Source organism: Lithobates pipiens, unplaced genomic scaffold (genome assembly GCF_037356315.1).
Source record: "Lithobates pipiens isolate NorthernLeopardFrog02 unplaced genomic scaffold, aLitPip1_a1.2 Scaffold_1, whole genome shotgun sequence".
NCBI lineage: Eukaryota > Metazoa > Chordata > Amphibia > Anura > Ranidae > Lithobates > Lithobates pipiens.
In genome coordinates, this window is record NW_027507685.1 from 218429765 (window position 1) to 218452576 (window position 22812).

The 22812-nt window shown below is 45.3% G+C and overlaps 1 protein-coding gene across 3 annotated transcripts in view; it reads right to left on the minus strand.

Moving 5' to 3' along the window:
• The window catches only part of DPF1 (double PHD fingers 1), a 226873-nt gene that overhangs the window by 35242 nt on the left and 168819 nt on the right, over positions 1-22812 (minus strand). For all 3 annotated transcript variants that reach the window (XM_077482773.1, XM_077482782.1, XM_077482764.1), the window contains 2 exons: positions 20207-20319; positions 15745-15826 (listed from right to left, as the gene is read on the minus strand). In XM_077482773.1, coding sequence (XP_077338899.1) covers positions 15745-15826; positions 20207-20319 — 195 coding nt within the window. The remainder of the gene's footprint in view (positions 1-15744; positions 15827-20206; positions 20320-22812) is intronic.

A 22812-nucleotide genomic window follows, 5' to 3' on the forward strand; every position in this document is an offset into this window, starting at 1 on the left:
CATAACAAGAACATCATACAAACAATCAGACATGGTGGTGGTAGTGTGATGGTCTGGGGCTGCTTTGTAGCTTCAGGACCTGGATGACTTACCATAATTGATAGAACCATGAATTCTGAGCTTTACCAGAAAATCTTAAAGGAGAATGTCCGGCCATCAGTTCGTGATCTCAAGCTCAAGTGCACTTGGGTTATGCAGCAGGACAATGATCTGAAACACAACAGCAAGTCCACCTCCAAATGGTTCAAACAAAGCAACATTTAGGTTTTGGAGTGGCTTAGTCAAAGCCCGGACTTAAATCCAATAGAGATGCTGTATCATGACCTTACACAGGCCGTTCATGCTGGAAATCCCCCAATGTGTCTGAATTAAAACAATTCTGTAAAGAAGAGTGGGCCAAAATTGCTCCACAGCAATGTGAAAGACTCATTGCCAGTTATCGCAAACGCTTGATTGCAGTTGTTGCCGCCAAGGGTGGCAGAACCAGTTATTAGGTTTAGGAGGCAATTACTTTTTCACATAAAACCAGGCAGGTTTGGACAGCTTTTTTGCTTTAACCACTTGCCGCCCGCCCTATTACAAATTGACGGCGGCAAAGTGGTTTCATAATCCTGATCGGCCGTCATATGACGTCCTCAGGATTATGAGCCACTGCGCGCCCCCGGGGGCGCGCATCGCGACGATCGTTGTTGCAGGGTGTCAGTCTGACACCCTGCAACTACGATCTCGGTAAAGAGTCTCCGACGGAGACTCTTTACCACGTGATCAGCCGTGTCTAATCACGGCTGATCACAGTGTAAATAGGAAGAGCCTGTGATCGGCTTTTCCTCACTCGCGTCTGTCAGACGCGAGTAGAGGAGAGCCGATCGGCTGCTCCTCTGACAGGGGGGGGGCTGTGCTGATCGATTATAAGCACAGCCCCCCCGAGAATGCCCACACTGGACCACCAGGGACGCCACCAGACCACCAGGGATGCCCAGGATAAGGTATGCCACCCTAGACCACCAGGGATTCCAGTCAGTGCCACAATGGATGCCAATCAGTGCCCATAATGGATGCCAATCAGTGCCCACAATGGGCATCACTGATTGGCATGCATTATTGTTTGGCACTGATTGGCATCCATTAGTACAGTATATTATAATACAATGCCGCCTATCAGTTCCCATCCGTGCCGCCTATCAGTGCCCATCCATGCCACCTATCAGTGCCTACCCATGCCCACCTGTGCCGCCTACCCATGCCCACCTGTGCCGACTACCCATGCCCACCTGTGCCGCCTATCCATGCCCATCCATGCCAGCTATCAGTGCCAATTTGTGCCACCTATCAGTGCCCATCCGTGTCGCCCATCAGTGTCCATCAATGCCACCTCATCAGTGCCACTTCATTGGTGCGACCTCATCGGTGCCCATCAGTGCTGCCTTATCATTGCCCATCAGTGTATCCCCATCAGTGCCCATCAGTGAAGGAGAAAATGTACTTATTTACAACGTTTTGAAACTGAAACAAAAAAAAACGTTTTTTTTTTTTTCAAAATTTTCGGTATTTTTTTATTTGTTTAACAAAAAATAAAAACCGCAGAGGTGATCAAATACCACCAAAAGAAAGCTCTATTTGTGGGAAAAAATGATAAAAATTTCATTTGGGTACAGTGTAGCATGACCGCGCAATTGTCATTCAAAATGCGACAGCGCTGAAAGCTTAAAATTGGTCTGGGCAGGAAGGTGTTTAAGTGCCTGGTATTGAAGTGGTTAATAAATTAAACCATCATTTAAAAACTGCATTTTGTATTTACTCGGGTTATGTTTGTGTAATAATAAAATTTGTTTGATGATCTGAGTCATTTAAGTGTGACAAGGGGGCAAATACTTTTTCACAGCATTGTATACATAATACACTATATCACCAAAAGTATTGGGATTTGTACAGTAAAGGCTTCTTTCTGGCAACTTTCCGCGCTGCTCCCGTGCAAAGTGCTGCCCTAGGCCTGGGCTTTGTCGGTCTAGGGCAGGATACAGCATTGGAGCTATGTCTACAGACATGACAGTCATTGTGAACAATTATCATCGTATTGTGCTCCATAAAAACAACCACACCATCTTTTTCCAGAGCAGCTTGTATTTCTCCTGACGTTACCTGTGAGTTTTTCTTTGTATCCTGAACAGTTCCTGTGGCAGTTGTGGCTGAAATCTTTCTTGATCTACCTGACCTTGGCTTGGTATCAAGAGATCCCCAAATTTCCCACTTCTTAATAAGTGATTAAACAGTACTGACTGACATATTCAAGGCTTTGAATATCTTTTTATATCCTTTTCCATCTTTATAAAGTTTCAGTACCTTGTTACGCAGGTCTTTTGACTGCTCTTTTCTACCTCCTCATGGCTCACTGTCTAGCCTGCTTAGTGCATCCATGTGAGAGCTAACCAGCTCATTGACTATTTATACATAGACACTAATTGTGATTTAAAAAGCCACAAATGTGGGAAATTAACCTTTGCCATTTTAACCTGTGTGTGCCACCCACCTTCTGTGTCTGTACCAAGGCCAAACATTCCCGGGTATGTAAACTTTTTAATAGGGCCATTTGGGTGATTTCTGTTATTATGATTTAAAATAGATCAAAAAAATATGTGATAATAAATGGCTTCATGTGATTGCTATCCTTAAATAAAAGACATTTTTTTGGCATGATCAGTCATATTTTCAATATTAATGTCAAAATTTCACAATTTCTGCCAGGGTATGCAAACATTTGAGCACGACTGTATATGCAAAACTTTAAGTGGAGTTTACTCCTAGCAAAAAAAATAAAAAAATACCAGTTGGACCTGCCAGAAATCCAATGAGCTTTGTTTCTACTGACTTTTTATAAGTTAACATTATTCTCAGCTCTCTATGAGGACTACAGAACATTTCCCCCTATGTTATAGAGATACGGTAGGGGAGAGCTATTCCATAATTCCTTATATATATATATATACACACACACATTAACCGTATTTATCTGCGTATAACACACACTTTTTCCCCCCTAAAATCAGGGGGAAATCAGGGGTGCGTGTTATACGCCGATCCCCTGCCCTTCCTAACCTTTTCTGGCGCTCTCGGCTTTCAGGTATTTTCGGCTGTTCTCGGGTATATTCGGCCGTTCTAGGCCACATTCGGCTGTTCTCGGCGGCTTTTGGAAAGCCGAAAGCCGCCGAGAACGGCCGAGTGCGACTGAAAATAGGCGAGAAGGGCCGAAAATAGCCGAGTGCGGCCAAAAATACCCGAAAGCCGCCGAGAATGAGCGCCGCCGAGATACCCAGGACATCCGCTCTGTATCTCAGCAGCGCCATTTTTAAAATGGCAAGGAGACAAGCCTGCAATGGAAGGCTGCAATGCAAGACTGCAATGAAAGGCTGCAATGGAAGGCTGCAATGGAAGGCTGCAAATAACTGACAAGGCTGCAAATAACTGACAAGGCTGCAAATGACTGACAAGGCTGCAATGCAAGGCTGCAAATGACACCGACAAGGCTGCATTGATGGGCATTTAAATGTAAGTTTTTTTCCTTAAACTTTCCTCCTAAAAGTTTTTTGCTTTTAAATTCCCTCCTAAACTGTGCGTGTTATATGCCGGCACGTGTTATACGCCGATAAATACGGTATATATTTTTGCTCTTAGGTTTAGATACACTATAGGTTGCACTATAATATGTTTAAATAAACTTTTAAAGGTAGCATTCTCCAGAGATGTAATATATTTTCCCTACACCAATGTAGGCAAAATATATGAAATCTCTGGAGGATGCTTCTTGTTCAGCTTGGCCACTCATGTAGGGTGGTCGTAGCATGTTTTGACTGTCTTTCAGATGACAGCCCTATGTCTATGGCAGCAGATACCCTCCAGCCAACTATCCTTGGTGGGGAATGACTGATTAGATTGGTTTGAAAGCCTTGCCTTGTGGCTATTTTCTTCCCCCAAGATAAGCCAGCACCAGGAGGTGACCCTTCCTGACCGAGTACCCACTGTAATGAGGCAAGATGGGTGCCTTGCCTTAGGATGTCTTGGACACTCGGGGACATCTTGCCCCCCTATAGTCCACCAAACACACTGGATGAGCAGTAAGTCACAGACAGACAGCTGGAAGCCAGCACTAATTGTCAGTGAATGAATCCATTGCAGTTCCTTTCCTTCCGCCCGGTTGCGTTACTCACGCAGTGAGAGAAGACAGCGAATGGTGACCTGGTCATACGCTGACAATCATTGCTCACTTCCTGCTGTCAGTGTGTGATGAGCGGCTGTGTCTGGCACAGCAGGAATAAAACTCATTTCAGCGGGGCTCTTGTTCCCATTGTACCGTGTGTGATCTAATATTTCATTATGTCATTATAACAACCACCCTTTATGTAACACAGACTGAGCAAGTCAGGCTAAGGTTTGTATTTCCTATAATGCCATATGCTGGCTGTCCTTGCTCTGTACAGGGTTCTCAGAAGACAAAGGCAATATATAAATCAGTAACATAAATAATAAGACAGCCCAACAAAAAAATATTTTTTTGTTGCGGTGCCTCGCTTTTTAGACATGTTCTTGGGGTATATTCTGGGCACTGATTTAGAAACTTGCATTGGCTAGACTGGATCAGCTCTGGTTTCTTAGATATGGTCAAATACATATAATTTTCTTTACTCAGTATTTGAAAAGATCTTGCTGATCAACCAATTCTTTTGTTACGTAGATTGTGTTTTTGCGTACAAATTAGCAGATATATTGAGAGTGTTATGTACTTCCAGCTGTAATTTTACATCGGAAACATTCGATTCTATTAACTGTATTATGGTTATGATTGTATAGGCATACCCCACTTTTAAGTACACAATGGGGTTTATTTACTAAAGCTGAAAAGTGCAAAATCAGGCTCACTTCTTCATAGAAACCAATGAGCTTCTAACCCCAGCTTGTTCAATTAAGCTTTGGTAATAAAACCTGGAAGCTCATTGGTTTCTATGAAGAAGTGAGTCTGATTTTGCACTTTTCAGCTTTAGTAAATAAACCCCATTGTGTACTTAAAAGTGGGGTATGCCTGTATAGGAGGTGGGCGTATATTGCCACTATTATCCTTTCATGTTTGCAGTGCATTTTTTTTATGTGTTTCTTTCATACTACAATGAGATTTAAATGAGATTTAAATAAAACAGTGCATTAAAATAGATTGGTATATGGCATTTATGCTGTATCTCAAAAACTAGAGCTGATGGGGGAAAATTGGAGCAATTTTTGCAATCAACGGGTCAACTATACCAAGGAACAGATCTAACATTCAGATTTCATTCACATCTGGGCATTTTGAATCGTGGACAGATTTGCCACAATTCTGCCTGCGATTTCAAAACGGCCAAGTGTGAATGACAAATCGCACATTTCAGATACCATTCATTTGAATGCCACCTAAAAAAAGCAATGCAGTCCTGCCTTGATTGTACTGCGATAAACTGCACTGCAATCATGGCAACCTGCATTGCGTGAAGCAAGAAGCTCCACAATGTTGTTTGGGCGACAAACTTCACGCGATGCGGTTTACTGCGATTGCAGCGTGGTTTATCACGGGACAATCACGGCAGAACCCCACTGCCTTTTAAGGTGCCATTCAAACGGATTTCATCTGAAATGTTTTGAAATCATGGGTAGAATCAGAGCAAATCTGCCTGCCCTTCAAAATGCCCAGGTGTGAATGCAGCCTTAAACTGGATGTAAACCCACTCTCACCCTTTCTAACCTACTGCAATATTGGTTATCTAGAAGGATATACATGCCTCCTGCATGTATACTTATCTGTCAAATATCTCCCCTCTGTCTGCTATGAGACCCGAAAAACTGCAGATTTTGTGGGTGAGTATGTTTTCCAGGGCTCAGTGGGTGGAGTCGTGATGTCAGAAGACTCTCCGCCCACCTCTACACTCCCCTTATCAACATGCATTTTCTCCTGTGTATTTCTTACACTGAACTTCTGCTATGATCACTAACATCCAGTCAAAACCCAGAAAAGTCCCCACATGACTTCAGCATGCCAAATCATACTGAGTTGTGGAACAGCCAATCCTGGCAGAGCAGCAGAAGAAAGGAGTGGGAGGCAATTAAAAAATAATGCATGTCTCTTAGGCTAGTGCACGAGATATGTAAATCACCCGTCGCTCACATCAAGGGGGGGTGGGGGGGGGGGTATTTGACAATGTTTTTCTCTGTTTGTCAAGATTTATCTCACTGAACAATAAAAGAGGATTGCTCAGAGCTTGATTAACTCTTTGTGGCAAGACTGGGCTCAAATGATAGGAAATGTACATTATGACATCAAAACAACATATATATATATATATATATATATATATATATATATATATATATATATATACTGAGTTTGCATCCACTTTAACCACTTGCCGACCGCCGCACGCCGATGTACGTCGGCAGAATGGCACGGGCAGGCATAAGGGCTTACATGTACGTCCCTTGCCTCCCGCGGGTCGGGGGCCTGATCGGGCCCCCGCCCGGTGCCTGCGGCGGTCGGTATTCGTTCGGGAGCGATCCCGGACGAGGGGACGGCCATTCATTCATGGCCACCCCCTCGCGATCGCTCCCGGCGAATGAAATTGTCCGGTGACATCACTTCCTCTCCTGTAATGTAAACACAGGAGAGGAAGTGATGTATTCTCTCCTCCGTGTCGGTAGTTTTCGTTCCGGCACCGAGGAAAGAGCATCGGTGAGTTGCACAAGCACTACACTACACAGTAGAACATGCCAGGCACACTCACACCCCCCCTTTACCCCCCGATCACCCCCCAATTACCCCTGCCCCCCCAGTCACAGTGACACCAATTGCTTTTTTTTTTTTTTTTTTGCATTGGTGTCATTTGTGACTGTAATAACTGTTAGGGCAGTTAGGGTTAGCCCCCTTTAGTTCTAATGTGCCCCCCTAACCCCCCCAATAAAGGTTTAACCCCGTGATCACCCCCCGTCGCCAGTGTCACTAAGGCAGGGTTCACATTGCAGCGGTTTATGAGAACGAATGTGATTCGCACCGCACTGCATGCAAATCACATCCGATCTCTGTGCGATTCGAGTTCAGCCATTCGCCGCACCCGCCGCAAATTCGCACGGGACCCTTTTTTTGGCCCGCAGCAGATATGCGAACTGATCTGGGGGTGTCAGTAACATTTCACTGACACTCCCAGCAGTTCGCATAGGGCAGTGTGAACTGCCGCCGGGAGGCATGCGATGCGGGAACCCGCCGCGGATTCGTGGCGTTTCCGCATCGCTCCAGTGTGAACCCAGCCTAATAAGCGATCATTTTTCTGATCGCCGTATTAGTGTCACAGGTGACGCTAGTTAGGCAGGTAGGTATTTAGGTTCGCCGCAGCTTTTTATAGCGCCAGGGACCCCCATATACTACCGCATAAAGCCCCCTGATTGCCCCCTAGTTAACCCTTTCACCAGTGATCACCATATAACTGTTACAGGTGACGCTGGTTGGTTAGTTATTTTTTTATAGTTTCAGGGCACCCGCCATTTATTACCTAATAAAGGTTTAACCCCCTGATCACCCGGCGGGTGTCATTTGTGACTGTAATAACTGTTAGGGCAGTTAGGGTTAGCCCCCTTTAGTTCTAAGGTACCCCCCTAACTCCCCCAATAAAGGTTTAACCCCGTGATCACCCCCCGTCGCCAGTGTCACTAAGGCTGGGTTCACATTGCAGCGGTTTATGAGAACGGATGTGATTCGCACCGCACTGCAGTGCAAATCACATCCGATCTCTGTGCGATTCGAGTTCAGCCATACAGATAGTATGGCTGAATTCGTGTCGCACCCGCCGCAAACTCGCACGGGACCCTTTTTTTGGTCCGCAGCAGAATCGGATCGCATGGGTGTTCACACCATGCGATCCGAGTTTGCAGATCGCACTGCGATATGCGAACTGATCTGGGGGTGTCATTAACATTTCACTGACACTCCCAGCTGTTCGCATAGGGCAGTGTGAACTGCCGCCGGGAGGCATGCGATGCGGGAACCCGCCGCGGATTCGTGGCGTTCCCGCATCGCTCCAGTGTGAACCCAGCCTAATAAGCGATCGTTTTTCTGATCGCTGTATTAGTGTCACAGGTGACGCTAGTTAGGCAGGTAGGTATTTAGGTTCGCCGCAGCTTTTTATAGCGCCAGGGACCCCCATATACTACCGCATAAAGCCCCCTGATTGCCCCCTAGTTAACCCTTTCACCAGTGATCACCATATAACTGTTACAGGTGACGCTGATTGGTTAGTTATTTTTTTTATAGTTTCAGGGCACCCGCCATTTATTACCTAGTCTCACTAGTGTACCCCTAAATTTAGGGGTGTCTACTTTCCAAAATGGGGTCATTTGGGGGGGGTTTGTGCCATCTTGGCATTTTATGGCCTTCAAAACTGTAACGCCCTTAGAAAGCCTGAAGGCGGTGCTTGGTTTTCGGGGCCCCGTACGCGGCTAGGCTCCCAAAAAGTCCCACATATGTGGTATCCCCGTACTCAGGAGAAGCAGCAGAATTTATTTTGGGGTGTCATTTCACATATGCCCATGGCATGCGTGAGCAATATATCATTTAGTGACAAAAAAAAAAAAAAAGTTTGTAATTTTCCCGCAACTTGTAGCAAAATATAAAATATTCCATGGACTCAACATGCCTCTCAGCAAATAGCTTGGGGTGTCTACTTTCTAAAATGGGGTCATTTGTGGGGGTTGCTCACATCTTGGCATTTTATGGCCTTCAAAACTGTAATAGGTAGTGAGGCGTGAAATCAAAAATTTACGCCCTTAGAAAGCCTGAAGGCGGTGCTTGGTTTTCGGGGCCCCGTACGCGGCTAGGCTCCCAAAAAGTCCCACATATGTGGTATCCCCATACTCAGGAGAAGCAGCAGAATTTATTTTGGGGTGTCATTTCACATATGCCCATAGCATGTGTGAGCAATATATCATTTAGTGACAACTTTGTGTAAAAAAAAAAAAAAAAAATTTTTTTGTCATTATTCAATCGCTTGAGGCAAAAAAATAAAATATTCAATGGGCTCAACATGCCACTTATCAATTTCCTCAGGGTGTCTACTTTCCAAAATGGGGTCATTTGGGGGGGTTTTGTACTGCCCTGCCATTTTAGCACCTCAAGAAATGAGATAGGCAGTCGTAAACTAAAAGCTGCGTAAATTCCAGAAAACGTACCTTAGTTTGTAGATGTGACAACTTTTGCGCAAACCAATAAATATACAATTATTGACTTTTTTTTTACCAAAGACATGTGGCTGAATACATTTTGGCCTAAATGTATGACTAAAATTGAGTTTATTGGATTTTTCTAATAACAAAAAGTAGAAAATATCATTTTTTTTCAAAATTTGCGGTCTTTTTACGTTTATATCGCAAAAAATAAAAATCGCAGAGGCAATCAAATACCATCAAAAGAAAGCTCTATTTGTGGGAAGAAAAGGACGCAAATTTTGTTTGGGTACAACATTGCATGACCGCGCAATTACCAGTTAAAGCAGCGCAGTGCCAAATTGTAAAAAGACCTCTGGTCATTTACCAGCAAAATGGTCCGGTCTGAAGGTGGTTAAGGCAAGAAAATGTGTGCTGGCCTGTGTATAAGCAAACACATGATCTGGTGGCTTTCCTATTTGTTTTTTATGACTATTATGAGCTACGTCTACAGACATGACAGTCTTTGCAAACAAAGGAGAGAAATAGATATAACACCAGAGCAAGAAGAACTGCTACCTCTACCTATTGCACATTTCTTTCCCTTCCAGCTGGCCATATACTGATCAAAATGCAGCCGGGTCATCAAAGACTGGTAAAATTTTAAGCAGTGTGCGATTCTCCCCACGATTGTTTGATCAACTTCTATAAGAGGTACATTTTGGAAATGTATCCTCAATCAGCAGCTGCAGCCACCAGTCAGTGTATGCCAACACTGGTGGGTGCCACTGCCAGAATAAAATGTCCCGGCAGGGGGATTGCTCCATCTACCTCGTTTGGCTGAATTAAAAAAGTAGAATTTCATCCAAAATGTTTAGTTTTAAGAACATTCAATTGATTTTCTAATACTTAGTGGGGTCTAATCGACATTCATTATCGACTACAGTAATGAGTAAATTCGAAAAATGAACTGGAAAAAAGGTAATAAGACCCGGGGGAAAAAAAAACACTGGATCACCAGCACTCAAAACACCTGCCGTCTGTGAAAAAAGTCCAAACAATACCAAAAGAAAAGCCAAATGGATGTGGCAAATGAATACCAAATATTCAAAATGGAGGACTTGTAAGAAGCACACAAATAATACTGAAACACTAGAATCGGAACTCTTCTAACTATGCATAGTACCAGGCTGAGAACTGGGGGTGCAGTTAAAGAAAAAAGTCAAGTGGCCCAATGTCAACACTGTGTGTGTCACTGATAGTCTGTCACAACATATTATGACCTGGGGAACACAAGTATTTATTAGGCTGCATTACAGTAGATTAGGGTGAATAAACTGAATATGTGTCCCTTTATATCAGGTATTGCTATCAGAGCCCCTATTTACATCATGAGTACTCATCAGAGTCACCCTTTACATCAAGGTCCCCACCAGAGTGCTTCCTTTCTTTAGGTGTCCCCATCAGTATGACCCCTTACATCAGATGTCCCCATCAGAGTGCCCCTTTACATTAGGTATCCCCATTACAGGGTCTCTTTACATGGATTGTCCCAATCAGAGAGCCCCCCTACATCGTGTAAGTCCCATCACAGTGCCAGCGTACATGGATTGTCCCAATCAGAGAGCCCCCCTACATCTGTCTGCATCACAGTGGTCCCTTATATCGACTACCCCCATCAGACTGGCTCATGGATCATTGGATGCACTCTCAGAGATAGGCAGGGGGCGCAACTAAAATCTGGAGGGGGGCATGGCCCACCCCCAGCACCCCCCTAAGCCCTGGCATAAGCTTCCTCCAAGTAGTCAGGCTGATGAAGAAGTGAAGACACCTCAAAACACATTCTGACTTTGCATTGTAGAGGGGTGACGTCAGACTAGGGAGGTTTATCGTCCTGCAGCCACGCTGCTGTCAGGTTGTCTGCTGTCACAGTGATTCTGAGTCAGTGCTGACGCTCTGCTTCCATCTCCTTTCCCATGCCTTTGCCCAAGGCAAGGAGGTTACCATCCGACATTGCTACCCTTCTGTAGATTTCACTTCAGCAATGCTTTCCACCTATCATTGCTCCCCTTGTGAGTGCATTTTATATGGTTCTAACGAACATCCTTGCTTTTATTTACTTAGTACGCTATGCAGTGCTTGCGCTATGTTTTTCTTTCCCTTTTGTTTACGGGAAAATCTTTCTAAAAATAAATGAATTTCAGTGAATGTGACTTTCATTTAGTAAAGCCCATTCATTACAAAATCCAGTATCAAAAGTAAAAGTAAAGTGAATTAAATTTTGGACTACTTTTGTCAAATCGTCAAATGTACTGAGAACTTTCGTATAAATCTTTGTAGAAATTTTTGGTAAAATTTTTAACTCCAGTCTTTCTTTACAACATAGGTGGACAGGATTCTAAAAATTGTTTCTAAACGTGTCTTCCTTCATGGTGATCTTATTCATTTACTGTGGTGCTGCCCAAAATTAGATACTGGAATAGAGCAAAAGAAAAGACTAATCAGGAGTTGGGAGAGCATTTCTACGACTAAGATAACACACTACTCTTGTCATTACTAAAGCCGCGTACACACGTGGCGGACTGTCTGGCCAACTTAGTCCGTCAGACAATCCGACGGACAGTCCGTCATACTTTCGAATGAACGGACTTGCCCACACACGGCACTTTTTGAGCGGACTAATATGGCGTACTAAGTCCGCCATACTATCCGCCCTACTTTTGAAATGAACGGACTCGCCCACACACGCGGAGGAAAGTCCGCTCATTTCGAGCGCGTCTCCAGGTAGGCGGGGGCCCGCGAAGGAGACGTCGCTGACCCCGCCGCCTGGTATGGACTTAAAAGGGAACCCCAACGCCGAAAAAAATCGGCGTGGGCGTCCCCCCCAGGTCCACAACAGACCCTTGTCCGAGCACGCTACCCGGCCGGCCAGAAAAGGGGGGCGAGCGAGCGCCCCCCCTCCTGAGCCGTACCAGGCCGCGTGCCCTCAACATGGGGGGGTGCCTTGGGGAAGGCCCCAAAGCACCTTGTCCCCATGTTGATGAGGACAAGGGCCTCTTCCCGACAACCCTGGCCGTTGGTTGTCGGGGTCTGCGGGCGGGGGGCTTATCGGAATCCGGGAGCCCCCTTTAATAAGGGGGCCCCCGGATACCGGCCCCCCACCCTATGTGAATGAGTATGGGGTACAATGTACCCCTACCCATTCACCTGTGAAAAAAAGTACAAAAAAAACACAACACAGGGTTAAAATATTTTATTGCACAGCTCCGGGGGTCTTCCATCTTTGGGGGTCTTCTCGCCGGACTCCTCCGCTATCTTCTTGTAGCTCTTTTGCTAGCGGAGGAGTCCGGCTTTCTTCCTCGCCGCCGGCCTCTTCTCCCGACTTCGGGGGTCTTGTCCCCCTCTTCGGTTCTTCTGCCGGGCCACCGCGCCTTCTTATAGCTCTTTTACAGGCGGTGGCCCGATCTTCTGTCGCCGCCGTCACCGCCGCCTTCCGTTCTTCTTCTTCTTCTTCTTCTCCAGGAGATGTTGCCTTGACGCTCTCTCCGGCCGGAATGCCAGGGACGCGCTCCGCTGCCACTTATATAGGGACAATGGGGCGGTGTCACATGGCTTTATGTCACATGGGTTGGTCACATGGTGACCCCGCCCCCTTACGATGTCATAGTCCCCATGTGACATCAACCCATGTGACACCAACCCATGTGACATAAAGCCATATGACACCGCCCCTTGTCCCTATATAAGTGGCCGCGCAGTGCGTCCCTGGCATTCCGGCCGGAGAGATCGTCGTGGCAACATCTCCTGGAGAAGAAGAAGAAGAAGAAGAAGAAGAACGGAAGGCGGCGGCGGCGACAGAAGACCGGGCCACCGCCTGTAAAAGAGCTATAAGAAGGCGCGGTGGCCCGGCAGAAGAACCGAAGAGGGGGACAAGACCCCCGAAGTCGGGAGAAGAGGCCGGCGGCGAGGAAGAAAGCCGGACTCCTCCGCTAGCAAAAGAGCTACAAGAAGATAGCGGAGGAGTCCGGCGAGAAAACCCCCGAAGACGGAAGACCCCCGGAGCTGTGCAATAAAATATTTTAACCCTGTGTTGTGTTTTTTTTGTACTTTTTTTCACAGGTGAATGGGTAGGGGTACATTGTACCCCATACTCATTCACATAGGGTGGGGGGCCGGTATCCGGGGGCCCCCTTATTAAAGGGGGCTCCCGGATTCCGATAAGCCCCCCGCCCGCAGACCCCGACAACCAACGGCCAGGGTTGTCGGGAAGAGGCCCTTGTCCTCATCAACATGGGGACAAGGTGCTTTGGGGTGGGGGGGCCGCGCGGCCCCCCCTTCTCCAAGGCACCCCCCCATTTTGAGGGCACGTGGCCTGGTACGGCTCAGGAGGGGGGGCGCTCGCTCGCCCCCCTTTCCTGGCCGGCCGGGTAGCGTGCTCGGACAAGGGTCTGTTGTGGACTTGGGGGGGACCCCCACGCCGATTTTTTTCGGCGTTAGGGTTCCCCTTTAAGTCCATACCAGGCGGCGGGGCCAGCGACGTCTCCGTCGTGGGCCCCGCCTACCTGGATACCCGCTCGAAATGAGCGGACTTTTCTCCGGGTGGGAAAAGTCCGCTCATTTCAAAAGTACGGCAGACTGGCACACACACGGGCGGATTGTCCGCCCAAATGCGAGTCCAGCGGACAGTATTTCCAACATTCCGAAATACTTAGTCCGCCAGACTGCACGCTGAAAAAGTCCGCTGAAGCCCACACACGAGCGGACTGTCCGCTGAAATGTGTTTCGGCGGACTAAGTAGGCCAGACAGTCCGCCCGTGTGTACGCGGCTTAAGTCCCTATTTGCAGCTCGTAGGGTAATACTGTTCAGGTAGGTGTTCTCTACTCGCTGGGGAACCTGCAATCTAAATTGAACAAATTAATTTAATTAAAAAAGAAAATCACCCATGAAAAAGGGATGCCTTTAAGAAACAAGCTTTACAGTAAGTACTCTACTTATGAATGAGTTCCGTTCTGGGAGCTCGTTAAGTCCAACAAAGATCAATCGACACTATTCTGTACTCCTACTCCTGGACCTCTGCTGCCTTTGATACGGTTGACTACCCCCTCCTCCTCAAAAAACGTCACGCCTTTGGTCTCCGTGACTGTACTCTTCGCTGGTTCTCTTCCTACTTATCCAACCGCACCTTTAGTGTATCTTACAACTCTACTTCATCCTCTCCTCTTCCTTTCTCTGTTGGGGTCCCCCAAGGTTCTGTTCTTGGACCTCTCCTATTTTCAATCTACACCTCCTCCCTGGGTCAGCTGATACCACCTCTATGCTATCGACACCCAAATCTATTTCTCTAACCCTCAGCTCACTCTTTCTCCTCACGTATCACTAATTTACTATCAGATATATGAGTCTGGATGTCACACCACTTCCACAAACTCAATCTATCCAAAACCGAACTTATAATTTTTCCTCTCCCATATGCCCCTTCCCCTGATCTCTATTAAAATTGATGGAACAACTATAAGCCCATCCCCACATGCCAAGGTTCTAGGTGTAGTCCTGGACTCAGCGTCAGCATACCAAGACATTTTGGACAATTTCATGCTCCCAACTTTGTGGGAACAGTTTGGAGATGGCTCCTTCCTGTTCCAACATGACTGTGCACCAGTCAAGGGGTGGAGGAACTTGATTGGCCTGCACAGAGTCCTGACCTCAACCCGATAGAACACCATTGGGTTAAATTAGGGTGGAGACTATGAGACAGGCCTTCCGGTCCAACATCAGTGCCTGACCTCACATATGCGCTTCTGGAAGATTGGTCAAAAATTCCCATAGACACACTCCTAAACCTTGTGGACAGCCTTCCCAGAAGAGTTTAAGCTGTTATAGCTGCAAAGGGTGGGCCAACTCAATATTGAACCCTATGGACTAAGACTGGGATGCCATTAAAGTTCATGTGCGTGTAAAGGCAGGCAATACTTTTTTTATAATATAGTGTATGTCTTCAGCGTGGTATCCATGGGAGAAATCATAGATTAAGCCCTTAGACTGGGATGCCATTAAAGTTCATGTGTATGTAAAGCAGGCATCCCAATTCTTTTGACAATATAGTGTACTTCGTTAATACAGCAATGCAGTCACTGTGCATATATTCCAAAGAATTGTACAAATTATGTTACTGACTGGCAGTAGGATGCAGCCACGATCACAGTTGCCCTTCTAAAATGGTAAAATGGGAGTACCAACATGGCTGCTTGGTACGGATGAATTCCTTCCCATAATCCCCCATTACTCTAGGCAAGGAGCCAGAGTTCACTTCATTCTCACTAGCTACAGGCAGCCAGCCCCTTCACTGCACAAGAATGTCTTGCAGGCACAGCGAGGAATTCAGGAATACAAAAGCATAAGAAAAAATGTCCTAAAGGCTCGAACAGCTTAATGACAGGATATCTTTACACGAAACGCATAAGCAGATACTGCATTGCATGCCTGATAATAAAACAAGAGACAGAAAACAGTACATCAGCACACAGGACTCAGTCACCCACCTTCTGGGGGCTCGGACATTGGGGGGCTCAGGCAATACATATGGTACCCTCGGTCGCAGTCATCACAGAAAAGCAGCTGGTCCTAGGGAAGAGGAAAGGGTTAATGTATTTCATTCTTTCATGACTAGTTTGCGATGACATATCAGAAGTCTGCAGCAAACGCCGGGCTGGACGTGGAACATGATGTTCTGTGCCTGCCTTGCAAAGAAAATACAAAAGCAATATTTTATATAGGTCCAGAATAAAATAATGGCGAAAGTAGAAAATCCTAATTATCTAGAGCTCCAGCATTTGTACTGAGAATTGTACCCTGCCCATCCCCTGAAAATATGTGTCAGAAATTGAATACTTAAGATAATGTCGACACTCTATGTGAAATCTCTACATTTCAGGCTTTTTTCTTTTTCAAGAAAAAAGATAATTTTCAGGTAATCCCAGAAAATGTTCTGCAATCTCAGTTCACATTTTTCAGGACTTGTAAAAGCGGGCACTTCCCGGTTTTTTATTTTTTATCACGTATTTGCCGTGTATTTATGGTGTACCATATATTCACATTTATTTGAAGAAAGGGAAAAAAAATAAGGAAAAAAATCTCAAACTGGCCTTGATAAAAAAAAAAAAAAAAAATGTACCATAAGCCCTGAAGGAGACCGACTATATCCATAAAATGGAAGCACCAGGGCATCAAAGGATTCCACTTTTGTAGTTAAATTTAAGAAAATCCCTCTATTTTTGTTATGTTTATTACTATTATTAATAATCATGTATAATAATTTATTATACATGATTTATATAGCGCCAACAGTTTACACAACACTTTACAATGTATAGGGGGGTGACAACACAATTACAGTACAGTTCAATACAAAAGGTACAGGAGGGCCCTGCTCGTAGAGCTTACGTTCTAAAGGGAGGGGGTGGTGGTACAAAAGGTAATAGCTGCAAAGAATGATTTGATGGGGGTGGCTCGGGGACAGTTGTTAGGTGGGCGTGGGATAGGCTTCCCTGAATAAATGAGTTTTCAGGGATCTCCTAAAGGTGGGCAGGGTAGGGACTGATTGGACAGACTGGGGCAGGGAGTTCCAGAGGATGGGAGAGGCTCTGGAGAAGTCTTAAAGGCGAGAATGGGAGGAGGTAACAAGGGAGCAGAAAGCAGGAGGTCCTGGGAGGAGCGGAGGGGACGATTTGGGTGATATCTGCAGATGAGGTTGGTGATGTAGATGGGGGCGATGTTGTGGATGGCTTTGTATGTTGTGGTTAGCATTTTGAATTTTACACGGTGGGGTAGGGGAAGCCAGTGTTGGGAAATACACTGTTGGTGGTGAGCTTGTGGGTAAGCCATTCAAAATTTATATTGGTTCGAATCACCCAAGTAACACTGTTTTATATGAGGTCATTATTATTTATCCAGTTGATGAAACTTTCATTTCAATTTATAAGGACTACAGTTTCTACTGTCCGCCTTCTGTTAAATTCTAAAGATACTGTAGACAGAGAGTATATGCCCATGGGATGCATATCTAGGGAGACAACTGTACCTTGTACAGTACTCTTTTTCTTCTTAATGAGGGCATTGCGTAGAATGAGGGCCATGTCACACTTGCGATCTTGTCACTACCAACAACCTGGCAGCAACAGGATTGCTATAAAGGGCAGATAAAACTCACTTATTTATACAGCGTCACCCCCTCACAGGCTGGAAGAGCCAAGTGTCACTGATGGGCTGGAAGGGAGATTCTGCATTGTTTCCCTTAGCTAGTGAACAACAACCTGGTCATACGGCCTTCGAGGGAGAGGCACTATACAAACAGATGAATATTTTCTCTGCCCTTTCTGCTAATCCTGCATCACAAATGTGACATGGCCTTAAAGAGGAAGTAAACCCTGATGAGTTTACTTCCTCTTTCATTCCCTGCAAAGGCAAAGCATAATGGACTACTATGCATCGCATAGTAGCCCATTATGTGTCACTTACCTGACACAGGAGCCAGCGAAGTCCCCTTTAGTCCGCCGCATCCATCTTGTTGGTGGGGTCTCGCAGCTCCGCCGCTGTCATTCGGCGAAGCCGCGATGACGTCACTCCCGTGCATGCGCATGGGAGCCGACACGCGCGGCAGCTCCGTCACTGAGAATGCCGCACTCAGTGCGCCTGCGCGCCGCTGTCTACGGCGCATGCACCGTAGACAGCGGTGCCCGTTTTCGGGCAAATATCTCCTAAACCATATAGGTTTAGGAGATATTGCTTGTACCTACAGGTAAGCCTTAATCTAGGCTTACCTGTAGGTCAAAGTGGTTTGTAAGGGTTTACAACCACTTTAAAGCCACCTTCCTCCATAAATGTTATACCTTGAAAAAATGCAGACATGGATTTTGTGCTTCAAAAACCATGGACTGCTTGGCTTTGGCTACCACCAACTTATAAGCCTCAACCACTAATCAGGAAATGCAAGATATATTTTTTGAACAAGGAATAAAAGGGTATAGGCCAAGAAATGAGATGGTGTAGGCCAAGGAATGGGATTGGGTAAGCCAATAAAGGAGATGGCATTGGCCGAGGAATGAGATCATGGTGGCCAAGGAATGAGATGGTGGTGGCCAAGGAATGGGATGGTGGTGGCCAAGGAATGGGATGGTGGTGGCCAAGGAATGGGATGGTGGTGGCCATAGAATGAGTAGATATAGGACAAGAAAGGAGATGATATTGGTTATAGAATGAGACGGTGTAGGTTAAAAATAATTAGTTGGTATTGGACAAGGAATGGCAGCACAGTGGTGTAGTGGTTAGCACTCTCGCCTGGCAGTAAGAAGGGTCGCTGGTTCGAATCCACAACCACGACACTACCTGCCTGGAGTTTGCATGTTCTCCCTGTGCCTGCGTGGGTTTCCTCCGGGTACTCCGGTTTCCTCCCACAATCCAAAGACATGCAGGTAGGTTAATTGGCTTCTGTCCAAAATTGGCCTTAGTATATGAATGGGGACCTTGGATTGTGGGCTCCTTGAGGGTAGGGAATAATGTGAGTGTGCAATGTACATTGATAGGGACAATTGTAGACACTCAGGTTGAACTAGATGGACTGGTGTCTTTATTCAACCTTACTAACTATGAAACTATGAATGAGATAGTATTGGATATTTATGGAGGGAGGAACTGACTTATAAACATAAAAAAATGGTTCTTATGGCTAGACTCTGATTTATCTACCAGTGAGTGATGACCTGTGAAACCTAGAATAACTAACTGCCTATGGATTAGGGTAGCTGATGATATATTGGGTTCTTGCATGCTAACCATATCATGTATACCCTACTGTCCTGATCTATTATTGGTAAGAAGTAAAAAATGTGTCACTGCATACCCATTGCTGTATTGGAAGATCTTATATGTAGGGTATGCAATGTTCTGGAAGTCACATTATCTACTTGAAGCTAATGTTTTCTTTTAGTTTGAATGTCTTTTTTGTATCTCCACATGTTTTGAGGAACTGCATTCTTTGTTTAGATTTTGTTGTAAAAAAAAAAAAAAAGATAGTATTGGCCAAAGAATGAGATGGTGTAGGCCAAGGAATGAGATAGTACTGGCCAAAGAATGAAATGATACTGGTCAAGGAATAAGATGGTGAACATCAAGCAATGAAATGATGTCAACCAAAGAATGAGATAGTATAGGCCAAGAAAGGAGATGGTATTGGCTAAGGAATGAGATGTTGTACACCAGTGGTCTCCAAACTGCCGCCCGGGGGCCAGATGTGGCCCTTTGCTTGCCTTTATCCGGCCCTTGGAGCACTATTCCTCCCACTGATATGAGACACTATTCTGCCATCTGACACCAAAAACAGGGCGCCCTTTCTCCCACTGACACCAATAATGGGGGCACTAATCTTCCCTAGGATACCAATAATGGGGAACCATTCCTTCCCCCCAATACCAAATGTGGCAATGTTTACTCCCACTGATGCCAGGACAGTTGCTACTTCTGCTGGCCTCAATCCAGCCCTCCTAAAGTCTGAAGGACAATAAACTGGCCCTTTGTTTAAAACGTTTGGAGACCCCTGGTGTAGACAAAGGAATGAGGTGGTATTGGACAAGGAATTAGATAGTATTGGCCAAGGAATGGGATGGTATTGTACCGAGAATGAGATAGTATTGGCCAATGAATTAAATGCCATTTGACCAGGCAGAGTCTTTGCCACGGTGATATTGGCATTCATATTTGAAAGGGCCAGGTCTTGAAAACCAAACTACACAGTGCACGTTTTATGGAATGCTTATTAATGCTTTATCCATGTTTTGTCCATACATGCTTGTGAAACAAATGCTGGAACTTGTGTTTATACTAACAAAAGACAGCTATCCCAGTTTATGCACAATGACTGCCATTTAAAAGACCTAGTCAGGCATTTGGGTTACTCCGAAAAGAAAAATCAGACATTTTTAGTGTACATGTAGATTACGGTGCACTCACATCATTTTCTGAAGTGCCACAAAGGATACAGGACTTGCATTCAATACACTGCCAGCGATAAGTCCTAACAGCAGCTGTCATGTTGACGGTGAATTGTAGACATGAGGGGTGACCTGCAGAAAGAGAGGATTATAACAGTAGCACAAAGAAAGCCTGTGCTGAGATGAATATGAAGACTGCCATTGCTAATCTCTATTTCACAAAATGCTAGCTTCCTGGCTGCTGTGCTGAACCAGTGGCACAATGGTTTACGGGTGGCACAGTGGTGTAGTGGTTAACACTTTCACCTAGCAGTAGAAAGGGTTGCTGGTTCGAATCCTAACCACGACACTACCTGCCTGGTGTTTGCATGTTCTCCCTGTGCCAGAGTGGGTTTCCTCCAAAGACATGCAGGTAGGTTAATTGACTTCTGTCCAAAATTGGCCCTAGTATATGAATGGGGACCTTGGATTGTGGGCTCCTTGAGTGTAGGGACTGATGTGAGTGTGCAATGTACAGGGATAGGGACAATTGTAGACACTCACTCAGGTTGAACTGGATGAATTGGTGTCTTTATTCAACCTTACTAATTATGTAAACATTATAGGAATTCTGATCAGATTTTGTTTCTGCATTCTGATTCCAGATCAGTAACTCAATAAATTGTAGCCAGATAGAGCCCAGTAAATAGCATGTTCAACAGCAGCTCAGTAATACACATAATTTTAATGCAAATATGGAAACTGATTCATCTGCCAAATCATTGCTTTCCGTCCAACCACCAACCATAATGTTGGTGACTGGACCTTTATCTATTGCAGTAAAGTAAAACACCTTTGGCCAGAGTCCATACCATGGACATTCCTGTCCTCAGTTCAGCTCTGGAGCACAGCATCATTGGATGCTAGGATGCTGTCATTGGTTTTAACCACATAAGCCCCGGACCATTTTGCTGGCCAAAGACCAGCCCACTTTTTGCGATTCGGCACTGCATCGCTTTAACTGACAATTGCGTGGTCGTGCGACATGGCTCCCAAACAAAACTGACTTCCTTTTTTTTCCCCACAAATAGAGCTTTCTTTTGGTGGTATTTTATCACCCCTAAGGTTTTTATTTTTTGCGCTATAAACAAAAACAAAGCCACATTTTTTACTTTTTGCTATAATAAATATCCCCCAAAAATGTATAAAAAAAAATTTTTTTCCTCAGTTTAGGCCGATACGTAATCTTCTACATATTTTGGGTAAAAAAAATCACAATAAGCGATTATTGATTGGTTTGCGCAAAAGTTATAGCATTTACAAAATTGGGGATAGTTTTATGGCATTTTTATTAATATTTTTTTTTTATTAGTAATGGTGGTGATCAGTGATTTTTACCGTGACTGCGACATTATGGCGACATTATGGCAGACACATCAGACATTTTTGGGACCATTGTCATTTATACAGCAATCAGTGCTATACAAATGTACTGATTCCTGTGTAAATGACACTGGCAGTGAAGGGGGTAACCACTAGATGGCATGGTAGGGGTTAAGTGTGTCCTAGGGGCGTGTTGCTAACTGTGGGGGTCGTAGCTACGTGTGACATGTCACTGATCTCTGCTCCAATCACAGGGAGCAGAGATCAGTGTCACTGTTGCTAGGCAGAACGGGGAGTTGCTTGTCTACTTTAGAATCTCCCTGTTCTTCCTCCGTGAGACAATCGCGGGTATCCCCACGACAATCGAGTCTGCGGGACCCGCGATCGGACTCACGGAGGTCCCGACCGGCGGCATGCACGCGATGGCACGGAGGCAAATTTAAAGGGACGTACCAGTACGCCCATTTGCCTGTCCGTGCCATTCTGCTGACGTACATCAGCGCGCGCCGCTCGGGAAGTGGTTAAACACCAATGACACATTCCCAGTTTCATTTAGCTGCCGGCTGCGAGATTCCTGTAATTTCCCAATAAATGGTCATTGCCATATTTGAGATATGATGTCAGCAAGCTCCCCCCGCTCCTTTGTGTACATTTAGCTATGGTCTGGAGAATCTCAGCCTAAAAGGGCCAGGGATAAGTCAACTGCCAACTGCTGGCACCCTAGCAACCAAGAGCCCTGTATGGGAAGCAGGCACGGGCATGCCAGTGTTAGGGAGCTAGGGAGGAAGACTCACCAGGGCAAGCGAAGGCGTAAAGAGTAACTCCGCTTTTGATTAGAACAAGATTTCCCCTCTGGGTGATCTATGTACAATGCAAGGATGTTAACAAGTTGTTTTGCAGATTCGTACCTGTTGTTCTGCTGAAGAAATAGCTGTTTGTTTGTCCATGTGTCCATGTGCAAAGTGAATGTGAATTTGAATGATTTTATGATTATCAAGCAGCTGCTGTACCTGCAGGGTTCTAATGAGGAAAGTGTCAGGGCCTGCATCCCTTTAGACATGATTTAGGAGTTTCACACCAAACGTTTTTTGTTTTTTTTCAGGGGATGCCGAAAATCAAAATAGTATCTTAGCAATCAGTGAGCCAATCACACAAACAGGAAACAACGTCCGTGTACAGAAAGCCTCCAGGTTGCCATGTTGGATCTTACAGAAAATGACAGCGCTGATGATTGAAAAGGAAAGGACATTTTTTATAACATTC